At 48.7% G+C, this 10,927-nt stretch overlaps 3 protein-coding genes across 3 annotated transcripts; 2 read left to right on the plus strand and 1 right to left on the minus strand.

Annotated features, from left to right (window-relative positions):
• The first annotated feature begins 2,299 nt into the window (after positions 1 to 2,299).
• On the plus strand, positions 2,300 to 4,482 carry LOC136464231 (3-dehydrosphinganine reductase TSC10A-like). Its single transcript, XM_066463190.1, has 3 exons — positions 2,300 to 3,004; positions 3,119 to 3,266; positions 3,885 to 4,482. The coding sequence occupies exons 1-3, from the start codon at positions 2,474 to 2,476 to the stop codon at positions 4,184 to 4,186; spliced, it is 981 nt and encodes a 326-aa protein (XP_066319287.1). The 5' UTR covers positions 2,300 to 2,473; the 3' UTR covers positions 4,187 to 4,482.
• A 1,794-nt stretch (positions 4,483 to 6,276) lies between these two features.
• On the plus strand, positions 6,277 to 9,187 carry LOC136464232 (pentatricopeptide repeat-containing protein OTP51, chloroplastic-like). Its single transcript, XM_066463191.1, has 2 exons — positions 6,277 to 6,902; positions 7,105 to 9,187. Exons 1-2 carry the CDS (start codon positions 6,411 to 6,413, stop codon positions 8,971 to 8,973), a joined length of 2,361 nt encoding a protein of 786 aa, XP_066319288.1. The 5' UTR covers positions 6,277 to 6,410; the 3' UTR covers positions 8,974 to 9,187.
• Positions 9,188 to 9,339: 152 nt separating this feature from the next.
• On the minus strand, positions 9,340 to 10,283 carry LOC136464233 (trihelix transcription factor GT-3b-like). The gene is made up of 2 exons (XM_066463193.1): positions 10,162 to 10,283; positions 9,340 to 10,008 (listed from the first exon to the last, which is right to left on the minus strand). The coding sequence occupies exon 2, from the start codon at positions 9,925 to 9,927 to the stop codon at positions 9,478 to 9,480; it is 450 nt and encodes a 149-aa protein (XP_066319290.1). The 5' UTR covers positions 9,928 to 10,008; positions 10,162 to 10,283; the 3' UTR covers positions 9,340 to 9,477.
• Between the last annotated feature and the right edge of the window lie 644 nt (positions 10,284 to 10,927).

Raw genomic sequence — 10,927 nt, forward strand, 5'->3', positions numbered from 1 at the left:
TTAGGGAGAAAGACTAGTTACAAATTTTATCCGGAGATTAAAAAAGTAAAAGCACAACTGTTCATGATGGTCAATGATGAATAAGTGTGATTTCTCTTTTTAATCTGTGGTAGAAACTTGTAACTAGTTTTTCTCCCTCATACTAACTCCAAATGTGATGGTTTTTTCTAAAATTTTTTAAAATCATGCTCTATCATTTTAGTCTAGTCATCTGTCTTTGTCACTAATTTTGAACAATTCAAAGGGTAGTCTCATACACATACAAAAATATGTAGTCTTACATACGTACATAAATATATAGTCTCACACACATCTATAAATGAAATCTTACAAACACATATTTACATAAACACTCCACGTTCAACAACTAGCTAGCCCGCTGTAACGACTTTTCCCTTAACACATTTTTGTTCCCATGGCAATATGTCTTTGGGGAGGTTCTTTTTCACAACACTGATTTTTTTAGAAAAGTCTGTGAATAGCAGCATCTCATCGTAGTTATTGTAAGCTTCAACATCGCCCACGCCATCAACTCTCGGAGGCAACCACGTGCTTTGTCTTCTTCTTCGGGGGGAGGTTATTTTGTGGGTCAGACATATAGAAAACTTATACGACACGTGAAGCGAGCACCTAAGGGTCATCTTGGTAGCCTAGATTCTCGATGTCCAGGACTCTCAATTCGATCTCGTTCAGTTAGTGTTGTTTGATCCAGCGGCATCGAAACAGGGCCACTATTATATCCCTTCCATAGTCAAGTTCTCATATCTCTTCAATGATGCCAAAATATTGGATCTTTCGCCCCAATCCATCGAGAGCCTCTATTCGAACGCCGCTGTTTTGGTTCACATATTTACCATCCTTTGTGTGGGTATAGTACGTATACACATTGATGTCATAAGCATTCTAAGATGTCACTTGTCTCGATGGCCCCTCCGCTAACCTACTGATGGTAATAGAGTCTATGGTTTTTTTAGGCAGTATGTTTTGGTCCTTCAACCATGTAGTTAGTCGTTGCTTGTGTTGTTTCATGACTCAATCATCCGAACGGTTATTTCTTTTCGCCATAATGATAGCCAAGTGTTCATCAATGTACGGTTGCATCGGTTGTATACTCTGCAAGACACTGTAATACGCCCGACTCACCTCTTTATAATCATGATCGATGAACACTTTTCTACCACTGGTGCCCTTCTCAGCCAGCCTATCCTTGTGACGATAATCGGATTTACCAATCTCTTTCTGTACTTTTAGGTACTCTTGACAACACTCGATGACTTTTTAGTACTGTAACCCTCTATCATGGAGCCCTCTGGGTATGCTCGATTATGCACGTATCGACATAGAACCGGCATGAACCGCTCGTAGGACCACATTTCATGCAAGTAGCAAGGGCCCAGCGTCTGTATCTGATGAACCATGTGAATCATGAGATGTGGCGTTATATAAAAAAGTATGAGGTAAACACATCTCCAGTTGATTTTGTGTCTCCACCACAAATTTATGTAGGTCACTCAGCTCTTGGAGTGAGTGTCCCGAGAAGAAAGAAGGTGCTGCAGCTGTTTTATATGTGGATCATTTGTAGGGGCGGCTGGTGATTGAGCCGCCCCTATAAATCAGAGCTATTTATACGGAGGCCATTTGTAGGGACGGCTGGTGATTGAGCCGCCCCTACAAATCGGAGCTATTTATACGGGGATCATTTATAGAGACGGCTCAATCACCAGCCGCCCATATAAATAGAAATGCCGGGGGCGGCTGGTGGGTGAGTCGCCCCTACAAATCAGACCCATTTATAGGGGCGGCTCGTATCACCAGCCGCCCCTGCTGTTCCATTTGTAGGGACGGCTGATGTCTGGGTACCCGAGCATGACACTGTAGGGACGGCTCCATCACTAGCCGTCCCTAAAAAATTTCGACCCATTACTAAAAAAAAATCGTTTTTTACGTAGTAGTAAATGCAATCAGTTAACTTTTTCGTCCCTTATAGCAGCCAAAGACGTGAAATATGACAACATTCTTTGCTCCGATAATATCGTCCCAAAAATATTCACGTTCTCGAACACATTTACGTTTTCATAGCATAAAAAAATCATTTTATGTTTATGTTCCGTTCCCGTTTCCTGAAGTGTCCAACATGGATGGCCGCGCTGCGGCCCGGTCGTGAATTCGTCAGTTACACTTGACATTTCACCGGTCAACTTCGGCCATCGCGGCCCTCGCGTTACGCTCATCGACCAAAAGTCCACAACCCCCTCGCGTTACGCTCATCGACCACGAGCCCGTGTCTAGTCCTCTGCTCCCCTCCCTCGTTTCAAAGCCTCGGTGGCATCGTCGTTCTTCCCAGATCTGACAACCTGTTTGACTTCCCTGCCCGGTCCACTCCGACGGCTGGCCCGTCGTCCTTCTTAACCCCGCCACCCCGATCCAGCCCCACAACTCCACCGCTAGCAGCAGCCAACAGACTCTCATCGCAATGGCCGCGGCGCTCCTCCTGCTCCTGGTCCCGCCCGCCGGCCTACTCGCCGCGCTCGCATTCCTCGCGCGGCCCCGCGCCGCGCGTATCCCGCTCAAAGGCCGCCACGTCTTCATCACGGGCGGGTCCAGCGGCATCGGGCTCGCCATGGCCACGGCCGCGGCGCGGGAGGGCGCGCGGGTCTCCATCCTGGCCCGCAACCTCGCCCGCCTCGAGGAGGCGCGCGCCGCCATCCAGCGCGACTCGGGCCGCGACGACGTCCGCGTCCACGCGGCCGACGTGCGGGACGCCGACGCCGTGGCGCGCGCGCTCCGGGAGGCTGGCCCCGTCGACGTCCTCGTCTGCAACCACGGCGTGTTCGTGCCGCAGGAGCTCGAGAGGCAGGACATGGATGAGATCAAGTGGATGGTGGACATCAACCTCATGGGCACCTTCCACCTCATCAAGGCCGCGCTTCCCGCCATGAAGGCACGCACCCGCGAGACGCGCCTCCCTGGGTCCATCGCGATCATGTCCTCCCAGGCCGGTCAGGTAGACACCGCACGAAATCGTTCGCTGCCTTGCCTGCCATGCAGCTGAGGTGTTCGATGTAATGCTGCTCGCTTGGGAGATTAATCTTTGTTGTTGGTAACATCTTTGCTGCAGGTTGGTATTTATGGTTACACCGCGTACTCAGCGAGCAAGTTTGCGCTTCGGGGATTGGGTGAGGCGTTGCAGCATGAGGTTGTCGCGGACAACATTCATGTCTCATTGATATTCCCTCCTGACACTGAGACTCCGGGATTTGAAGAGGGTATGTGTTGCTTATGAACTGGCCAACTAGTACATTTTAGTTCATGTCTGCTTTGGTAGCAACTAACAAGTGAAACCATGAATGCTTGAGTTATCCTCTTCGATATGGTAGTCAAGCTTTTCAACTTGGCAAAACTGAAAATATCAGGGCTACCTTTTAATGAAAATATTGTTTATTACTCACTTCAGAAACTGATCTCAGCAATCAGCAACACTTACACTTCCTGTAAACCAGTATTTTAAAAATCATAGACCAAAGAATGCTGCTATAGTGAATATTTTACACTCCCATTTGTTTCATCCGGTGCATGGCCATAGTTGCTATAGTGAATATTTTACACTCTCATTTGTTTCATTCGGTCCATGGCTCTTAGGAGTAGTTGCTATAGTCGATAGTTTACACTCCCATTTGTTTCATTATGTGCATGGCTCATAGTATGGTCTTATTTTCATTAGCATGCTTCATAGTATCATTTTCTCAACCACAACAGTAAGATTTTGGGGAGGGAGGGAGGGGGGAGTAGAAAAAACTGACACTAAGCTTGCCATCCTAAGTTCTGAAGACACGGTCTACACATTTTGTTACTGAATGCTGAGCATGTGGTTTGCCTAATTTCAGAGCACAAGAGGAGGCCAGAATTGACAAACATCATGGCAGGATCGTCTGGTGGAATGAAGGCCGATGATGTTGCCAACAAGGCTCTGGACGGCATCAAATCTGCAAAATTCATTGTCCCCTGCAATTTCGAGGGCACAATGTTAGCTGTAGCCACTGCTGGTTTATCCCCGCAGAGCTCCCCGTTAATGGCATTCATAGAGGTGATTGGCGCTGGACTCATGCGGTTTGTGGCAATTTGTTTCCAATGGAATTGGTTCTCTACCATAGAGAGCTATTATGCCAAGAACAAGAAGAGCCAGTGACAACTGACAACACAAACCATACCTGGACATTATTTTCCTAGATTTCATGAGAGTCAAAAGAAACAAATAAATGACAGTGTGACCTAATCTAAATGTAGCGTGGTACTAGAGAAGTTGAAGTTATCCTTTTGTTTTCACTGATTTTGATGACCTATATGTGGAGCGCGCTACTTTTGCAAATGATTAAAGCCGTGTTTGATTGCCTGCTTCAGAGCGAGATCATGTGTAAATCCTTCTGTAATAATTAAACTCTCATCAAGGAAGAAATTGGAGGCCTGCGATGGCTTCCCCGCTCTCTCCTCGCATCGGCATGCCCCAAATGTTGCAATCAAATTTCAGTATTGTCTTTTGCTAATTACATAAACCATTTCTTCTTGAAAGCACTCATAACACATGAGCCATTTCTTCTTGAAAGCACTTATAACACATCGATATTTGGTTATCTCAGCAACTGAAAGCCTAAATGATATTGCCTAGCTTCAAAAGTACGTCACGTCTCACAACTTGGATGCTATGTCTAACACTGTACAAATTAAAACAACGCCTTTGAAGACAACGGCCTTCTATGTAAAAGCACTACATTCATGCGAGTACCGTGTATGTAAATTATGAATGTGAAATTTTGATCCTCAACTATCAGCGCTTGCAATATTTTTCCCTGTTCTAATCTGTTTATCATCATTTATCGTTCATACCTCTATATAAGTACGATGTTTTGGTGTTTGCCTCCTTTGTGCCTAACTGCCTATCTTCTACGTAGTATTGTACTCTGCCCTAAAATAAGCTAAATTCTAGGTACGTAATTTAACATTGTCTAAATACAGTGCTGCCATAGTGCCATCTGCACTTGACACACCGCACACATGTTTTCATTTATATTTATGGTAGTGCTACCAGCTGGGGACAGATGTCCGTCCGTGTTAGGACGCCGGCGCCTGCATTTCGTTTCGCGCACCCCACGTGAGGGCCCACGCCCGACCCCACATGGGGACAGCTCATGCCCCCTCCACTTCCGCCGCTCGATGGCGCCCCAACAGCCGCAACAGGCAGGTGGGTCTCATTGCAACACAAGTAACACCCCGGTCTAGTTGCAAGACATCTAGATGCAGCACTTGCAGTATATGTTCGAAATAGTTGAAACACTTGTAATATATGTCTGAAATATTTGTAAAAACACATAAAAACAATTAAAACCACTGCAAACATATGCAACATCCAGATAAAACATTTATAACATATATGTGAAACATATGCAACATCCAGATAAAACTTTATAACATATGTGTGAAACATATGCAACATCCAAATAAACATACTTGTAGCATATGTCTGAAAAATCAAATAAAAAATTTGGAACATACACTTGCAACATACGTTTATAGCTATTGCAATATGTGCAACATCCCAATCTACTTTTGCAACATATCACTGAAACATATGAAACACTAGCAACATACTCTTGCAACATGTTTTTTTTCCTGTCGTGGTGTCTTCAGTGATCGCGGAAGACGATGTCCCAGCCAGCGATGACCTTCTCCTAGTAGCGCCGGGGTGGTGGTGGTAGGGGGTGAACACCGTGGCCACGATTGGTGAGCTTGGAATGGGGTGCGGCCGTGGATGGCCACGACAAGCGAGCGCGGAGTGGGGGCGCGGCGCAGGATGGGGCGCGCTCGAGGGATGGCCGTGGTGACGAGGCGAAGTGGGGCGGTGCAGCACCCCGCAGAATGGGGGGCACGGGGGATGTCAAAGGTGGAGAGGCGGAGTGGCATCGGCGGATGGCCACACGACGCGGTGAAGCACGTGACGAACGAGCGTGGAATGAGGAGATATAGAGAGGTAGGCCTATTGGATCGGTAGCGCGCATGCCCGAGAAGGTGGCGTCTGAAAAGACGGACACATTATATTTATTCAAATTCATCTAATTAAAGAAATAGGGAAACATAAAGATCGGAGGAATTTGGATGAACCGCAGCAAATTGAAAAATACTACTGACCGTGTGCTAACATGTTATGAGCGAAAAGAGACCCCATTCGCATTCCTGTATTTTGATCCGGAGCGTGCGAATGGAGATTAACGAACGAGATTGCACGGGCTCCTGGCGAGAGCCAGAGGCCAAGCCAAAGGTGAAGGTCTACGGCAGGTCTGCAGCTGTGCGGAAAGATTAGGCTGCTCCGTGCAGCGGTGACCGTTGAGCAGAGAAGCTGCTGTCCGGTGGATTCGTTTATGGCCACCGCCCCTCCCTGCACCTGTGCCTGCGGCGCTCCGTCCCCATCGCTGCGATGCCCTCTCGCCCTGCCGCCCCCCTTCGCTTCCCCTCATCCCGCCTTCCGTCTCGCCGTTCCGCCGCTTCTCGCGCGCCGTCTCGCCGTGTCTCGTCCAAGGGCAGCGTCAGCGCTGGAAGCCCTCGTGCTGGAGTCTGACGACGAGGAAACGGAGGAGGCCGGGGCGGGCCTGTTCCAGGGTGAGGAGTGGGCGGCGACTGCCGATGAGAGGGACGCGGTGAGGTCCCCCGAGCTGGAGGTGTTCGAGCTGGAGGAGCTGCCGGAGCAGTGGCGTCGGTCGAGGATCGCCTGGCTCTGCAAGGAGCTCCCCGCCTACAAGCACTCCACCTTCACCCGCATCCTTAACGCCCAGCGGAAGTGGATCACACAGGACGACTCTACCTACGTCGCCGTCCACTGCCTCCGCATCCGCCACAACGACGCCGCATTCCGGGTTAGTATTCACTATTCAGTACCCCGCACTGTCACCTCCTTCCAATAGTCCCATTACCTGTTTGATCAACTGATTCTTACATTGAGTGTACCTAAGTGCTTATACAAGCTAAAGTTGTTGCTCACCAACTGTTCGGTGAATCGCCTAATAGTTATATAGGCACAATCGGTTGACATATGGATGATTCGATAAATGCTTTCAGGTGTACAGCTGGATGGTACGGCAGCACTGGTACCGCTTCAACTTTGCGCTAGCCACAAGGGTGGCAGATTGTCTTGCCAGAGAAGGCAAGGTTGATAAGTGCCGAGAGGTGTTTGACGCGATGATCAAGCAAGGCCGAGTGCCGGCTGAATCCACCTTCCACATATTGGTGGTTGCATATCTCAGTGTTGCGAGGAGGCGTTGTCTTGAGGAGGCATGCACCATCTACAACCAGATGATACAGATGGGTGGCTATAAGCCTCGCCTCAGCCTGCATAATTCACTGTTCTGTGCACTTGTGAGTAAAACAGGAGGCACTGCGAAGCACAATCTCAGGCAGGCTGAGTTTGTCTACCACAATATAGTCACAAGTAACCTTGCGGTGCACAAGGATATTTATGCAGGGCTCATCTGGCTCCACAGCTATCAAGATGTCATTGATAGAGACAGGATCAAAGCTCTTAGGGATGAGATGAAGCGAGCCGGGTTTGAGGAGAGCACTGATGTGCTGGTGTCACTGATGAGGGCCTTCTCCAAGGAAGGAGATATTGAAGAAACTGAGGCAACATGGCATTGGCTTCTTCAGAGTGGTTGTGAGCTTCCTGCGCAGGCTTATATCTGCCGAATGGAGCTTTATGCACGCACTGGTGAGCCTATGAAATCCCTAGAAATGTTCAAGGAAATGAAGAATCAGAACATCCCTCCTAATGTTGCATCATATCATAAGATTATTGAGATAATGGCAAAAGCTAGAGAGATAGAGATTGCAGAAAAACTCATGGATGAGTTTGTTGAAAGTGATACGAAACATCTGATGCCAGCCTTTCTTGACTTGATGTATTTGTATCTGGATCTGGATATGCATGAGAAATTGGAACAAATTTTCACAAAATGCCTTGGGCGATGCTGTCCAAATAGAATATTATACACCATTTATCTAGAATCACTTGTGAGGATTGGGAATGTCTCAAAGGCCGAGGAGATCTTTGGTGAAATGCATAAAAATGGGATGATAGGTACTAATGCTAAGTCTTGCAACATCATGCTTAGAGGCTATCTTTCAGCGGAGGACGATCAGAAAGCTGAGAGCATTTATGAGTTAATGTGTAAAAAGAAGTATGATATACCAGTGGATTCTTTGGAGAAACTTCAAAGTGGCCTCGTCAGTAGCAAGAAAGTTGTCAAGCCACCAAAACCTGTGAGCATGAAGTTGGATGAAGAGCAGCGTGAGATTTTGATTGGTTTGCTCCTTGGAGGCACTCAAATAGAATCTCATGCACAGAAAGGGGTCTACATTGTCAACTTTAAGTTCCAGGAAGATTCTAATGCTCATTCAGTTCTAAGGGTGCATATCCATGAACGTTTCTTCGAATGGCTGCCTTCAGCATGCAGATCAGTAAATAGTGAGAGCGAGATCCCTTATCGATTTTCAACCATACCTCATGCACATTTTGGTTTCTTTGCAGATCAGTTCTTTCAGAAAGGCCAGCCTGTTCTCCCAAAACTTGTCCACAGGTGGCTTTCCCCACGGGTTCTGGCATATTGGTTCATGTTTGGGGGCTTCAGACTTCAATCTGGTGACATTGTTCTTAAGGTCAGTGGCGGGAACATTGATGGCGTTGAGAGAATAGTGAAATCCTTGCAAACACAATCTTTAACATGTAAAGTGAAGAGGAAAGGAAGATTCGTTTGGATAGGTTTTCAGGGAAGCAATGCTGTCTCTTTCTGGAAAATAGTTGAACCTTATGTATTGGACAGTTTTGCTAGCTGCACTGAGGAAAGTCACAACGTAGGTTCTGATGGCTTGCAAGATAGTGATACATATTATGAGGATGATACGCAGAGGCATGATAGAGAAATTGAAGAGTAAGGACATACTCTTTTCACAAGTAGTCTACAGGCTCTGTAACTTCATCAAAATTATGAGAAGTCTATAAATTTGGTTAGAGGTATGTCATGCATACTTTCCTACTAACACCTGTCGCCCAGATTGATCTATCACCTATCCAGCTGATCGTGTGTGGTTGTAGTCTTGTACTCTAGACAGTCCTTGAACAGAAATATATATGGGTAGCTTGGTGGATTCCCATGTCATTTTTCGATTTGCACATATGTCCAGTTTTTGCTGTCCATTCGTTTGTTGGGCTCCAAGATTTCCAGCAGAAAATGCGTCATGTTCAGAAAGCCAGTTACAATTGCGACAGCATATTCGAACATGCCACTTTGCAATGCAACCTAGAGCTTAACAATTCACATGCAATCACCTAACATTATTTCCATGTAAAGAAGAACGAACAAAGCAATCCTAGTCAACTAGTATAATAATCTATCCTAGTTTCTTGCTGGAGCTACCATGGAATCCTAGGTCCCTAGACTAGAGATCTCCTTGCAAGAGCCTGGTCAGCAAGCTAGTCAGAAGCGCATCCCTTCTCTCAGCCCTGTCCTCTTCCCTCATCCTCCTCTGCTCCTCGCGCTCCTCCCATGTCTGCTCCAGTATCAGTCTCTCCTGCTCTATCCTCCGCATCGATTGCCGCCATTGCTCTTCGAAGAACAGCCGCTCCTGCGCCTGCCTCGCCATCATCTCCTGACGCTGCACGTCCAGGCGGAGCTGCTGCTCGAAGAAATCACGCAGCAGCCCACGAATGGCGGACGTCGTCGTCGACGTCTGCGCGGCCTTCGTGTTTCTGCTTCGTCGAGGCGTCTCGTCGCCGCCACCGCCGTCGTCGTCAGGTTCCTCGCGTCCCGACGGATCGGCCGATCTTTTCTGCTTCTTTCTACCGGCTGCTCCGACCGGTTCAGACCCATGGAGCTGCTGGCTCTGCATGTTTCCGCTGCGACTCCTCTGACGAGGAAGGGAAGGGAAACGGCTGCCGTCTTCTCTTCTGGTCCAGATTTTTCGTTTTCCCTGGTGAAAATGACGGGTAGGTTACAATGACAAACATAGAGGCACCAATCCTGTTGCGATTCTCGACAGTCTTGAACGGAGCCATGACGTCGGTTGTGTTTCAGTAACAGAGTACCAAGTGAGTGCGGAGGAAGAGTATGGAACGAGACTGACCTTGTTGTAGCGTCCGACGAGCACTCTCTTCAGTACTCAGGGATGCAGCGCTGCTGATCTGCTGCGCGTGCCCCCTGCCTCCTCTCGGGTCTCGGCCTCTCCTCCCGCTCCTGGCTCCCCTCGCGCCGTCAGATTTTGCATTCCCAGGCGTGGCGCGAGTACATAAAGGGGGGGGGGGGGGGGGGGGGGGGGGGGGGGGGGGGTGCGCGTCTGACACGACCGGGAGATCGACTTTCTGACGCTTCCGGACCTCCCCCACGACGCTCAAAATTCACCGTTTCACACATCCCAGCAGTGTGAATGGCTTTGCTCCTGTCCACACGGGCAGTAAAGCTCGCCACGTCATCCTGGATCCCCGTGGTCGCCCGACATGTTGATCCGTACTATGACCGCATGGAATGCCGCCGACGGGAGATCTCGCGACGCGCACTCCTTGTTTGTTTCCAGGTGCAGCGGCTATTAGCCGCTATCGACATTGACCCGTGACCTCTTCTGTCTTCTCGTTCAGCACGGCTCGGGGAGGCTGGCAGGAAGGGGGGCCGTCAACGCATCCGCCGCGCGCCTTCGCACGACAGCGATGACGTGCACGCAGAGCACGCACGCGCGCCTGGCCAGATCGGAACATCGCTGTCAGTTGGAACGCGCCGCCCGGCCCGGCCGTTCTTGAGCATTTTTACCCTTTCCAAAGGAGGAGGAGGAGCGTCACGATGAGGCCATTTCTGATTAGTGCAGGTGACGGTATCACGGTACATCTAGTCACATGCGT

This window comes from Miscanthus floridulus, chromosome 7 (genome assembly GCF_019320115.1).
Source record: "Miscanthus floridulus cultivar M001 chromosome 7, ASM1932011v1, whole genome shotgun sequence".
In the NCBI taxonomy this organism is placed as follows: domain Eukaryota; kingdom Viridiplantae; phylum Streptophyta; class Magnoliopsida; order Poales; family Poaceae; genus Miscanthus; species Miscanthus floridulus.